Source organism: Amblyomma maculatum, chromosome 4, assembly GCF_055883805.1.
Source record: "Amblyomma maculatum isolate TAMU_Amacu chromosome 4, ASM5588380v1, whole genome shotgun sequence".
NCBI classification, from domain to species: Eukaryota; Metazoa; Arthropoda; class Arachnida; order Ixodida; family Ixodidae; genus Amblyomma; species Amblyomma maculatum.
This window is the reverse complement of record NC_139347.1, coordinates 137982108-137996060: the sequence shown is the minus strand read 5'-3', so window position 1 is coordinate 137996060 and position 13953 is coordinate 137982108. Positions and strand designations below refer to the sequence as shown.

Genomic DNA, 13953 nt, shown 5'->3' with positions numbered 1-13953 from the left:
TTACCCAAGGGGTAGAGGTTAGACGGCCTTCAGATGAAAGTGTGTCTTGCCTAATAATGAGCCACCGACTATTATAAATATAAGGAGTGTCAGAGTATGATTCTTGTTGCAGCGGTGTGAGTTCATGTACAGAAATGTTGGCACAGTCGGCAGAAATAATAACTGTGTTGTGAAGGTTAAGTCACGAGCCTTAAAGGTGCTTTTCAGTGATCTATTTAAGCTAGGGAAAAAGATATTCAGCGGAGTATCACGGGGCCCTTTAATCATTGCGGATAAGGCTCTCCCACAGCTAACCTGATGAAGCCATGTCCGTAGCCTGAGCCAGGAGGTTCTCCATCACAAGTTTTTAATTATCACTTATCCAGTGCAAAACGAGTTGTCGAAAATGCGTATGGGCACATGAAGGAAAGCTTCAGGATTTTTATTGAAAGCCACTAAGAATGAACCTTGCAATGTGAACGGCATGATTCGTGCATGTTGCGTCATCATAAAATGTATGAATAGCTTTGGATCGATGCGATTGAAGCTGGATTGAATATATACGGTCCGCTGAAGTCGCGTGAGCTCAACCAGTATCCACAACCAGGCGGTCTGAGCTGTTTTGAATTACTAGTGTGGTTGCGAGCACAAGACTAGTAGAACGTTGTTCTTTCTTCACACTAGGTATCTGTCACTTGTCCTAATTACTGCTCTTTGATGTTTGGAGCAAAACATTACATCTTGTTCTATCATGTTTTAAACACGTGCAGCCATTTCCTGTGCTTAAATTTAGCGCCTTCGTAGTTGCATCGAAGAAGATTATCTCCTAATTGAGTTATTTTCTAAATGTAATATATGATGCATCAGCCAAGACGTAGCATTTCATACAAACGTCGAGAAAATTGTGTTAACTTGGCTGCAATTTGACATATAAGACGCAGTTTCATTTACTTATATTTACCACACGAAAACGTGATAGGGCATACATGTTGTCTTTGCATGCCTTTCTGTTGCAGTTATAAATTCTGTAGTTAATGTCGTGCTTCTCTTTTTCTCACTAAAGTATGCATCATTTCAAGCATACTTGCATACCTTTGAATGTCTTTTGAAGAAGATATAATTATCTGATACTGATCGTATCAATTATTAACCATTCCATCCGATTGCTGCACTAGGACGTATAAGCAGAATATCACATCTAGTCTTTCTCCTTCCATTTTCTATTCAAATTATATTTTCCTGATTAAACCAAACTACAGTTGTCATCGCATTTCATATGTCAAGGCTTATTTGGTGACTAGGCTACCGGCCCATGTAACAGCTTTTCCATCCTTTAATTATGACACCTCTACTAGGCTGCACAAAAACACTGTACTTGTATATGTTCTTATGCTCATTTCCGGAACCATCCACCACGGCGTCTCTCATAGCCTGAGTCGCTTTGGGACGTTAAACCCCACAAACCAACCAACTTTATTTCGCCGTATGCTGTTTATTTGTTTTTGTATTCAAAATACTGCTGCATCATTTTCACTAGAGCGTGTCTCATAGCCTGAGCGAGCCACTTTGGTACGTTAAACCGCATAAACCATCATTTTCACTATACAGGCTTGAATGTAGTTAGATTCCCCTTGCTTTCTAAACCTTTTTTCAAGCTCGTATGATCTCTTGGCTAGCTTGGCAACGGTGGCGCTTCCTCCTTCTGCAGCTCCAGCAGCTGCTAAAATATGGAGGAGTCAGGCCATTTCCTTCAGCTTTTTGGGGTTGTCATTGCTGCGGCTGCATTGTCCCCATCTTTTGAGCATGGGTTCTCTGCAGCAATGCCGCTCCTTGCTTAAGTGGCTTGCTGTGGGACCCATCTCCTAATTCATTGATACCATATGTGATGGTATCGGCTCCAGCGGCGTCTTCCCAAGGAGCGAACCCTTCAGTTCCTTCCACCGTAGCCATCACCTCAAGCACCTGTAAACCATCGACCGAAACCTGTTTTGCTTTACGATAGCCCGAATTTGCAACCAAGGAAAGAGGGCCATCTCCATGACCGTAACACACCTCATGGAAATCAGACAAATACTTTAAAGCTGGATGACGCAAGCCTACCAGAACTAGTCACAGCTTTCACGCACAGATATTTAAGCTCACTGACTGTATAGAAAATTCAATGAGCGCTGTGGTGCAGCACATAATGTATGGAAGGTTTTAGCCTGCAATACTTTTTGCAGTTTATCCTTTCTCAGTTGCTTTTAAAAACCCAGCCAAGATTGCTTTTGCAAATAATTTCACGAATATTTTTATATGCACATATTTGCGTCGTTAATTGCAATTACAGACATGAACACTTGCGATGTTCAAGACCAATGCGTCATCATTGGTCACCAGAAGACCCAAACATTTATGGACCAGGTGGTACCACTGAAAAGAATATCTGGTGGTTCAGTTGTGTCATCACACATCAGTTTCCTAAGCAGAGAGAACGCTATTTACGTTTCCAAGAATAAATAATCTATTGACAACTAAGTAAACATCTGACAGTGTGTGTGTTAAATTATACTGTAATTGCATGACATAACAGTATGCAGCAGAAACTAGGAATAATGCTAATAAACTGCAATAAAAACACCGAATTGAAGTGTTATTTACACAGCACTGTTAAGTATGTAAAGAATGGGACATAAAATAATCGCATGTAAACTCGTTTAGAGATGCGGTGTAGCGAAAATAGGGCGAACAGACCTTGGAGAGAGGACGAGCTCTAATCAACAGCGAGATTATCCACCAAGTTGCAAAAACCTTCAGCGCGTATTCAGTGAAAGCAAGGAGGGTATAAAGAATAACTCCTCATTTGTTACATTGAGAGCACAGACCTGAACACAAAACTTGAGTTGTTTTCAGGCGTAAATAACTTATGTAAGATGAAGACGAAGATTGATGACCTAGACAGGAAAAGTAGAAAGGTAGGCTTGAAAATCAACATGCAGAAGACTAAGGTAATGTTCAACAGCCTCGGGAAGGAACAGCAGTTTACATTAGGTAGCGAAGTACTGGAAGTAGTAGGCGAATATGTCTACTTAGGACAGGTAGTATCCGCAGATCCGGACCATGAAAAGGAAATAACAAGAAGAATAAGATTGGGATGGAGCGCATTTGGCAAGCACTCGCAGATTATGACCAGCAGCTTACCGGTATCGCTCAAGAGGAAAGTATACAACAGTTGTATCTTACCTGTACTCACCTATGGGGCTGAAACGTGGAGGCTAACCAAGAGAGTTCTACTTAAGTTGAGGACAACCCACAGGGCTATGGAACGGAAAATGGTAGGGGTAACATTAAGAGATAAGAAGCGTGCAGACTGGGTCAGAGAAATAACTCAAGTTACCGACATTCTAGTGGAAAATAAGAAGAAGAAATGGGCATGGGCAGGACATGTAGTGCGAAGAGAGGATAACGGATGGTCGCTTAGGGTAACAAACTGGATTCCAAGGGAAGGAAAGCGTAGCAGGGGGCGGCAGAAAGTTAGGTGGGCGGATGAGGTTAAGAAGTTCGCAGGAGTCAAGTGGATGCAGCTAGCACAGAACCGGGTTAAGTGGAGAAATATGGGAGAGGCCTTCGCTCTGCAGTGGGTACAGTCAGGTTGATGATGATGATGAGAATATGAAGCAGTGAACTGCCATGTACTTAGGTAACAGCCTGCACAAGCACGAGATGCCTTCAGATAAGTCGCTCCATTAACACTCAACGCAGCCGTCTTGACGCGATTGTGGAACAGTGAACCGCAATGTTTCGTTTGTACTTACATGTACCCTTTGTTCAGGTTCTCGATCTTCATTCGAACCTGCTTGATGCTGTATGACCTCTCATCAGCAGGCAGTCCTTCATTTATTCCCGCTTTTATGGCGGCATAATTTTGTGTATTTCTTATGTTTCGATGCAGATGCGGGAGATAGTTTTCCCATATCGTTATAGGGATGTCCTTTGCTGCATGTGACCTATACGTACGCCTTGAATCGGACGTCGCCGACATGCATGCTGCCTCTGTGGACGCCGGCATCTTGTGGGTTAATGACAACAGTTGAGGCTACCAATCTAGATTTGCGATAACTTCGGTTAATGGCGTAACCATGGTTTCGTCCGTTGTGTAAAACGGGCTTTAGATGTCTTTAGGCGTGAACCTAGTTTAAAGAGCGTAAGTTCAATTAAGCGCGGTCAGATAGGGTGTGCTGTGGTTTAACTCCTTCATGGTTTGCTGCGAACTTCAAAGGACACGCAGTCGAAGCACTGGCCGTAGCGCTCGATTCTTCTGTTGCTTTCTGCAAACCTAAAGAAGACCCTAGCTGGGTCTACACAATACGAAGATTCCGCAGATGTTTTGAAGGAGGCGTCCCCAAGAGGCGGTCCCACGAGGCGACCCAGATGGGCAGCTCTGACGGTTGACAGGAAGGCTAGGTTTCCATTTTGAGCTTTTGTAATTCTTAAACATAGAGGAGACACTCGAAAAGATGACTGTTCTAAAGGCTGGCAGCCGTCACGGTATTTACAGTTCCCATCGCCATCGTGTAAAGCGCTCGGGTGGAGCACTGTGTTGGCAAAGGAACACTTTGCGAAAGTATGGTTGTGTTATCAAGTAGGTGTTGTGTTTGTCTGTAAGATTTAGCGTCCCACAGTGGCGCAGGCTCTATGGTTGGGGGGGCGGGGGGCTTTTAAGCGCAGGGCTCCAAACATTTCAACCACTTGGGGCTATTTATTGTGCCCTGACATTCCACAGCACACGAGCGCATTGCTTGTCGCCATTAGCCGCGACTTCAGGATCAGCAGTTGAACGCCTTGGCACCTAAATTATTATGACGGTGCGAAGTAGGTTGGCTAGAGCAATAGCCCCGAAATTGTCGCGTCATAGAAGTTCAATTTTTATGGCCTACTAATAACGCTCAACCGCTCTACACATGAGGGATGTAAATTAACATGTCCTCCGAAACGCCGCAATGTCCACCTGCCATTGCTCTGCGAACATGCGTCTTTCATAGACCTCTAACGATTTCGGTCAACATTTATAGAACCAACGAACCTAACCTTCGCGGCCTATGCGTTTCGCGAGCATATGGCATACAGAGGACCTGGGCTCAAAAACTAATGGCAGTAAATTTACTTTTGTAAGATAGAGGTTTATTGAGCAGATCAGCAGGACTCGACCAGCAGGACTGCGCAGATCAGCGGCGAACACAGCGACAGCGAACACAGTCAGGTCCAACACGTGCAGCGATCACGATGCCACTGCCTGTACTGTTCCTCGTGCACTACCTCTTCACAATTACCCGCGGGACGAAGAGGAGACATCCTGGCGACTTATGGCGTGAGCAAGACGGCAGGGTCGTAATAGGGTTTGAGGCGCTGGCCGTGAACAATCTCGCGTCCGCGCCGGCGTAGATCATGGGTCGGCGTAACAGGTTCCATCACATAATTAACCGGAGAGGTGCGCTCCAGAACTCGGTATGGGCCATGGTATTTAGCAAGAAATTTTGAACACAGTCCAGGAGCATTGGAAGGTATCCAAGGCCACACAAGAGCGCCAGATGAGAAGTCCGGTGTCGAGTGCTGGCTGTCATGGTTGGATTTATGGCGGTACTGGGTGTTAGCCGTGAATGCGCGGGCAATTTTTCGAAAGTCTTCCGCATGCTGGGCTGCTTGAGACGCAGGAGTATACTCTGATATGTCTGGCTGATACTGTAGTATGGTGTCGATTGTAGCAGAGGGGTGACGGCCGTAGAGGAGAGAAAAAGGAGAGACGCCAGTAGTGGACTGCGTTGCGGTATTGTAAGCGTACGTGACATGCGGAAGGACGAGGTTCCAGTTTGAGTGGTTGGAGGAGACGTACATAGAGAGCATGTCGCCAAGGGTACGATTGAAATGCTCAGTGAGGCTCAGTCTGGGGATGATAGGCGGAGGTGGTTCTATGAATAATGTTACACTTGGTGAGCAATGCTTTCACAACGTCACTCAAGAAAACACGTCCTCTGTCGCTGAGCAGCTCTCGAGGTGCGCCATGGCGAAGAACAAATCGCTGCAAAATGAAGGAAGTCACTTCTGACGCTTTGGCAGATGGAAGTACGGCGGCTTCTGCATACCTCGTACGATGATCAACGGCTACGATAGCCCAGCGGTTGCCGGCCGCAGTGTAGGGAAGCGGCCTGTACAAATCAATGCTGCTGCGGTCGAAAGGGCGTGGTGGGCTTCCTATCCACACTTTTATGAAGGGCTTCCATTTTCAGGTAAGAATTCGTTATAGGAACCTCCTAGTCATCTTTGACTTCATCTCGACCGTCCACCATTCCGTTTGCCTTATTTTATAGCACTGCACTTAAACGCCCGCGCGAGGTCATTTGATTCTGGCGTCATGGTCCTGTCAACCAATAAGAAGTTTTATCAACCATCGACTGCAGCAGCAGCTTTCAGGCGGAACCAGACCTGTACTCACTCTATCGCATAAAAGGGTCTAATTTCGTACCCAGCGATGCACGTGATGGAGGGCAAGCTGGATTTTTTTAAATGCTATATAAACGAGAGAGATATAACCGCTTCGGAATGCGCAATTTTCTCAAGAGATGTGCATATAGAGACTAATTAGCAGCGTTAGTGATTTTTATACTGTTGTGGCACACGTATTTGCAACAGTTTCTCTGTTGCATTCGAGCAGACGTTTGCGGCCACTCTCGCAGGTGCCCTTGCACGCATGTGTACGGGCTCATAGTGTTCTCGCGTCTCTATTCGAATAAGATAGGCTTGGAGTGTGTTGTCTCGCAGAGTGCAGAAAATGTCCATAAATACACGTGAGCCACAGAGAAGCTGCTGGATGCAGACGTATCTAAACCGTCTCTTCTTTTTCGTACAGGATTTCGTTACGTGCGGCGGTCCTTTCCATGAAGGCGCAGCTGAGCAGGATTCACCATGCATTTACCACCGTGGACTGTGTGTGCCTGCATCGACAATTGTCGATCGTCGAATTCCAGCGATCATAACTTATCGAAACCTTTCCGTGCGCGTCACGGTCATGCCAGAGTGACATCGACATCGTTGGATGCATCGACGAACGCCCCCTAGCGTTCTTCGCCAGTGAACAAAGAAGCAGCTGTAAGATGTAGACGCATCTAAGCCATCTCCTCTTTTTCGCGCAGGTCAGTAATAAGCAATGTCTTGAAGTTAAGAGTGCCCCATTGTGTTTGGTTGTACTTCCTTGCTCTTAGCTGCGACGTGAGTGTGTGGCGGCTTCTTTTGATTCATTTTGTCTCCTGGCTCTTGCTAAGTGGAGATGTAGAGACCAATCCAGGCCCCTTGACCGTGTCTGAACAGCTGGAAATCATCACCGAAAATCATAAAGGGTCATCTAGTGAGCTAAAATGTATCAGGGAGAAGTTAGAGGTTCATGCATCCAAGTCGAACAGAAGGCTGGCTTCGATTGAGGAAACAAATAGAATCCTTTACACAAAGATAAAGAGGGTAGAAGAATGTGAAAGTTCAATTCTCGGTAGGAGCAGATTGCATCACTGTGTAGCAAGGTTGATGACCTAGACTATCGTTCTCGGCGTAATAACTTGATTATCTTCGGGGTGAAGGAAGATAGCACAGAAACTCCGGAGAACCCGAAGGATACTGTGTCAACAGAAGTGTTTGAAATAAAACTATGATATAAAGTCGGAAGCGCTAAATATATACACCGCTTCGGCAGGCAATTTGAGGATAAGAGGCGGCCACTGATAATACGGTTCTTCGACTGAAATGAAAAAATGGACCTTTTTAGGAATGTGAAACAGCTGAAAGGTTCACGAATGTCATTATCTCAGGACTACCCTCTTCGAATTCAAAAAGTTCGGAAACTGTTGTCTACTGTTAAAAATAGTTGCAATCCCGAGGAAGCGGTACACCTAAAATTTTACAAGCTAGTTATCAATGAGAACACGTATGTGTGGGATGAAGAAAGGAACGAAATACGATTCCTTGCCATATCGAATGAACGTAAAAATTAATCTGGTGGCCAAACTGGTGACAGTGACAGTGCTGCAACATCATCCAGTCGTGTAGTCACTCGATGTCAGAAACGAAAGTATTATAAATGATGGGCCGATAAGAGCAGACCGTTACGAATCATTCCTTTTAAAGCACAAAGCATCGCAAATAAGACATCCAAATTCGAAGCGCTCCTTTACAAACTGGATCCTCCCGTTGCGTTTGTGACAGAAACCTGGCTACATTCTGACATCCCTGATGGTTTAATTTCCCACCTGCCTACAGAATTTGGCGACGCGATAGGCCGATGCGCTGAGGAGGAGTCGCGATAGTACCTAAGGAAAGTATAGCTGCTGTACTCTTGTCTTGGATTCGAAATTATGAAAGTTTTTTTGTAAGATCGATTGGTAACACTATTGTATTGGGTGTAGTATATCGACTTCCTAACGCGGATGTCGCCTTTTTCGAAAACCTGTGCGATTATGTTCAATGCATTCGTGGCGACCGAGTGAAGCTTATTTTAGGTGGTGACTTCACTTGCATGATATTGATTGGTTTCTCAAAGATGCTGTGGGTGCCAATTCTGGCCATTATGAGCTCCTTGTGCATACTGCCCTCACATGTAATCTGACGCAGATTGTTGAGAGACCAACAAGAATCTGCACCTCTGTATTCCACACACATTCTTGACCTAGTGCTCAGTAGCTGTGCCCTTAAGTGTATTTTTGTTCTTGTCTTGAAAGGTGTATCTGATCGTAATCTTGTTTCGCGTGCTTTTTTCCTGTAAGCTTATGTTGAAGGCAAAAAACGCCCTATTGTTGTGAAAAATTTTAATGTAGCTGATGATGTAGGCATCCTGGATTTTCTAGAGACTCATTTTGATAGTTTCAGGGCTGAGGATAATGTAAATGTATTATGGTGCATATTTAAAAACTATGCCTTGCTTGCTTCACAGTGCATTTCTCTAGTATACTGAAGACAAAAAACATAACCCATGGATTACGCGGGATATAATCCACACTTAACGTAAATTAAAGCGGATTCGGCGTTCTAGTAAACGGAATGAGGCAAATGTGAGCATGTCGCAAATGTGAGCAAATTTTTACTAATACACTTGGTCGTTTTTTTCAGTGAAGCTCCCGACAAGTCCTGGCGTTACATGAATGGCGCAAAACAACGCAAAATGTTACTAATAGCTAATGGCTCACCTGTCACAGGATCAAAAAACATTCCCAAAGTATTGAATGAGTATTTTAAATCTTTGTATGCTTATAAAATTCACGTTTTCCTTCTATGCAGACGGCTATTCCACTTTAATGCCAGATGTCTCCCGCGAAGGTATCTTTTACCTGCTTTTAAAACTTGATGTTAACAAAGTCCAGTGGGGCTGATAACAATACACCAGCTTTCCTTCGCCGTTATGCACAATGGTTGTCACATTATCTCTTCGTTATTTTCAATTCCTTTTTGGCTCAGGGCGCAGCCCCTTCAGAATGGAAACTTGCACGTGTCATACTAATCTTTAAGAGAAACGAGCCAACTTGCGTATCTAATTATTGCTCAGTTTCCTTGCCCTCGACGAATTGCAAAATGTTTGAACATGTGATTTGCTGAGCCTTGACAGAATGTTTGGAATCTAGTCGTTTTCTATCTACTGAGAAACATGGATTTAGGCGTGCCTACCTACCGCCTCACAACTGGTTACCACTTGTCATGATTTTTTTTATCGCAGCTGTAAGAAAGTACAAACTTGCACTGTTTTCCTACATTTCGCCAAAGCCATTGATAAGGTTCCTCACTAAACTCAAAGAAAAGCTTTGCATTGCCGGAATCAATCCAAAGATTGTTGACCTTATTAAAGCCTACTTAAAAGATAAATTTCAATATGTTAATGTTGACCGTGAGTACTCTGATCCACCTCAGGTTTCCTCTCGTGTTCCACAAAGATCTGTTCTGGGACCTATCCTATCTTTAATCTTTGTAAGCGAATTACCGAATATAGTTGATCCCGAAGTTAGAGTTTAACTAATTCAGATGATTGCTTTTTATACTCTACAGCACAGTAGACCAGATTTAGCTTAACAGTAATCTGCTGAAGTTCTATATAGGTACACACAAAGTGGTTGGTTTTTTTAACATTAATAAATGTTTGGTCCTTTGAATTTATAAAACGAAAACTGTTCTGACACATGCATATTCTATAGCTGGCATAAATCTAACAGAATCTGTCTCTGTAAAATACCTTAGAGTCCAGATAAGTAATAACCCGAGTTGGAATGCTCACATTGATGTTATTTGGGGGGAACGCTCTAAAGGCTCTCTGATATTTGAGGCGTCAACTGACAAAGGCCCCAGCAAACATGAAATTGGCAGCGTACAAAGCTTTGGTGCGTCCTCGTCTCCAATATACAAGTTGTCTATGAGACCATTACAAAGCAAAGAGTGCAAATGATTGCAGCCCGTTTCATTTGTAACAGATTCAAACGCACAGATAGTTTTAGAGGTGATCAACCCTGTTGGTTTATGATTCCTTCAGGCAAGGTGCACTCAAGCAAGGTTGAACTTCTTGTACTTAATATACAACAATGTGATTAAAATTAATCCCCATGACTATATTACTTCTGTTTCGCGGGCAAGTACGCGTGTTAATCATGAAAAAATTCTAAAAGCGTTGCGAGCATACTCCATTACAGTTAAGCGCTCATTTTTTGTCAAAATAATTAGAGAAAGGAATAACTACCGATGCACGTGTTGAACAGCATAAATGTAGCAATATTTACTGATAACTTGAGAGCCTTTCACAAGTGAAACCTTTGTTTCTTTGTTTGCATCATCCGTTTGCTCATGCATGAAGCTCGTGTATATTTTGTTGTACCTTTTTTTACTTGTATCTGCTCACCCCTGCTTGGAGTCAAGACTCCGCAGTATTAATAAATAAATAAAATATACTTGTGCCAAGGCCAGCGTCATCTTACCTTGCATTCTCCAGACCAACATCAACTGGAAATGTTTGCACATTTAGAAAATAACTAAAATTAAAACAAACGTGCTCTCCGGGATTCCACAGAAGCTGCGTGATCGCTGGAGCTCGTCACGCAACGAATTAAGCACATAAAGCGCATGACTAACAATCTATGTGCAATAAATTAAAACATTGAATACAACTTTGCAGTCTGATAGGCCAGGCGTAGCACCAGGTTAGACCTCTACTTTTTCTTCTCACCTGACAGGTGACTGACCATGGAGCAGGCGCTCTGTGGCCAGGACGCGTCTTCCCGCGACACACCAAACTTGTCCATGAAGAACACGTAGAATAATCCGAAACTCCCGTAGGGCATCATGAGCAGAAACATGGAACACCCCATCATCACGGGCACCCTCCAGTAGCGGTCTTGTACCATTTTCGCCTCCCCATCGCGGCAGGACATGATGGCGCTCCGGTGAGTGGTGGACAGTGGCCGAAATAAGAGGAGACACGTTTGTGGAAATATAGTCCTGCGACAGATGCTTAGGTTGTGCAATATCGAGGAGAGCAGATTTTAGCATCATTGCCCACCGAAGAATAAAATGTGGTAGCACTCCTTCTCGAGGTAAAAAGCAGCGGCGAGACTTCGTTTTAGTATTCTTGCTGCGAAGCAATCGCGCCAGATCTAGCATTTGACCTTTCATCGGAAGAAGTAAGCACGATGGCGACAACAACCCTCAAACCTCTTCTGCTCTAAACCCCAGCCTTGAAAAAAGTCTACTTCAAGGCCTACCCTTGGACGCCACACACATGCCAAACGCTTCTCACGGCGATCCCGCGAAGCCTACGGGGCCTGCCCTGCCAAGTCTCGCTTCTCGTTCCTGTACGCTTTCGCAAAGCGTTTGTCTTTTGACAACGTACACCCTGCGATTAATTATTAGCTTTGAATGATCGTTTGCGGAAACAAACGGTTGCGAAAAGGAAAATGGGTGATTTTCAAGAGAGATCAAACTGCCTAATTATTTGATATCTTTAACTTATTTTGCTTTTGGATATGTTGAACTCCTTGTACTCAATATGTCTACAGGGCAATTATTTTTTTTGATCGTTAATATCAAGGGAGAAAAAATACGAATAATTGCACGCCTCAAGCAGATGGTTTGCGCACATCGCTATGTCCGGATTTTGCAATGATGTGAACAAGTGGCATCATTCAAGCCATGGTTAATATATTTTGTGTAGTTAAACTACAGGTGGCTAAGAGTAAGTTAGGCGTCTTTTCGTCATCTTTAGAAAGTTATTGCTTCCGCGGAAAAGATTCATTTCGTACACTTATGAGAAATCAGGCCTTGTTTATGAATTATTTTCTTCGCGAATCGAAGCCACACCTTATTAAAAATTTTCTAACTAATAGACACTTGAGCAATCATTAGGATTACTGAATTTAATTTTTATATATTGAGGAAAAGCATAAGAAATTTTATCCCAATATTGTATTTTTAACTGTATGAGCTCTTTAAAAAAATATAAAAAATCCCATATCTTAGTTTTCCTCAAAATTATTCACACAATGCTCAAGACGTAGGCAAAAAAGGATATCAAGAGATATGCAATATTTTTTTTTCTTATCAAGTTACGAGAGCTCAAACTGGTCAAGTTTCCTCTCTGGTCAAACTGGTCAAGCGCCTCTTCATCGCGCTTAAGCCGCAGACTGATGCTGCCTGTTAAAAATAAATGACTTTGCTCCATCCACAAAGCAAAAAAAAAAAAAGTCTGTCATGACAATTACGGGCAATTTAAAACAAGGTTCCGAGTAGCAGTTGCTTCACGAACGACATTCAGGTGCTTTAGCCAATGCTGGATAAGTGACAAGTTTGAGCTCTCCTAACTTGATAAGGAACAATATAATACAGGATGTATTTTTGTATCCTTTCTCGCCTACGTCTTGAGAATTGTTTGAGAAATTTTGAGCAAAATTAGGAATCGTTATTGTTTTATAATTTGTATTTAAAACAACCATACAGTAAAAACTGCAATATAAGGCATGGATTTCTTATGCTTCCCTATGATATATAAGAATTGAAGTTAGTGACCTTGATTAGCGCACAAATGCCTATTAGTTCAGAAAATTTGAAAAAGGCGTTTCTTCTAGTCGCACAGAAAATGATTCGTGTAAAAAGGCCTGATTTCTCATTTTTCAGAATGTCGGAAAAACGCCTAACTTACTCGAGCCATCTGTGGTTTGACTGCGTAACATGTATTAACTATGGCTTGAACGATTCACTTTACGTCATTGCAATATCCGTACACAGTGATGTGTGCGAAAAGTCTGCCAGTGGCGTGCAATTGTTCATAATTTTCGTCAATATTAAAGTTACAAAAAAAATTATTGGACTGTTGACATATCGAGTATTACATATACAGCCTTTGCCTATAGGTTAGAGTGGAAGGGGTTTACTTCTGAGCCATACTATGGGGCTCGTAATTCATTCCCATATTTGCATACTTGCTGAAGGCAATAAGTGTTTTCCTCCAACCCTCTCCAATGGATAGGACTTCCACGATTGTTAAAGAGGTCATACCATACGGCCTAAAAGCAAACCCTCTGGGCTCTGAAGTTTTGACAAAGGCTGTACAATATATCTAAAAACTAAATACATTAAAAATATCAAACAATTAGGCAGCTTCACCTCGTGGAATCACCCACATATGTTGGTGCTTCGTTCGTGACTCGGAAGGTACTAAAGCTCCTTAATAACACCCTCATATATCCCGGCACCTTTACCCATGAACACCGACAGAGGGCACCGTGACTCTTCGACGAAGTACAACAAAAATTAGGGGGACACACAAGCACCGCCATTAACGGTTAGACGAGATAGCTTTTCTCCCTCACTAAAGTAGTTTCCTGAGTTTTTGTAGCGAGAACTGCACTACGCTACCCAGCCGAGAATTTCGCCGTGCGTACGCGGAAATCGGAGACGAGCAACTGGTGCGCTACGCATGACAAGAGC

At 43.3% G+C, this 13953-nt stretch overlaps 1 protein-coding gene across 1 annotated transcript in view; it reads right to left on the bottom strand.

The window, feature by feature from the left end:
* LOC146192943 (monocarboxylate transporter 12-like) overlaps nucleotides 1-11497 on the bottom strand; it is a 54102-nt gene extending 42605 nt beyond the window's left edge. The window contains exon 1 of the mRNA XM_084600486.1: nucleotides 11198-11497. Within this exon, the coding sequence (XP_084456612.1) occupies nucleotides 11198-11402 (205 nt within the window). The 5' untranslated portion in view covers nucleotides 11403-11497. The remainder of the gene's footprint in view (nucleotides 1-11197) is intronic.
* Nucleotides 11498-13953: the final 2456 nt, after the last annotated feature.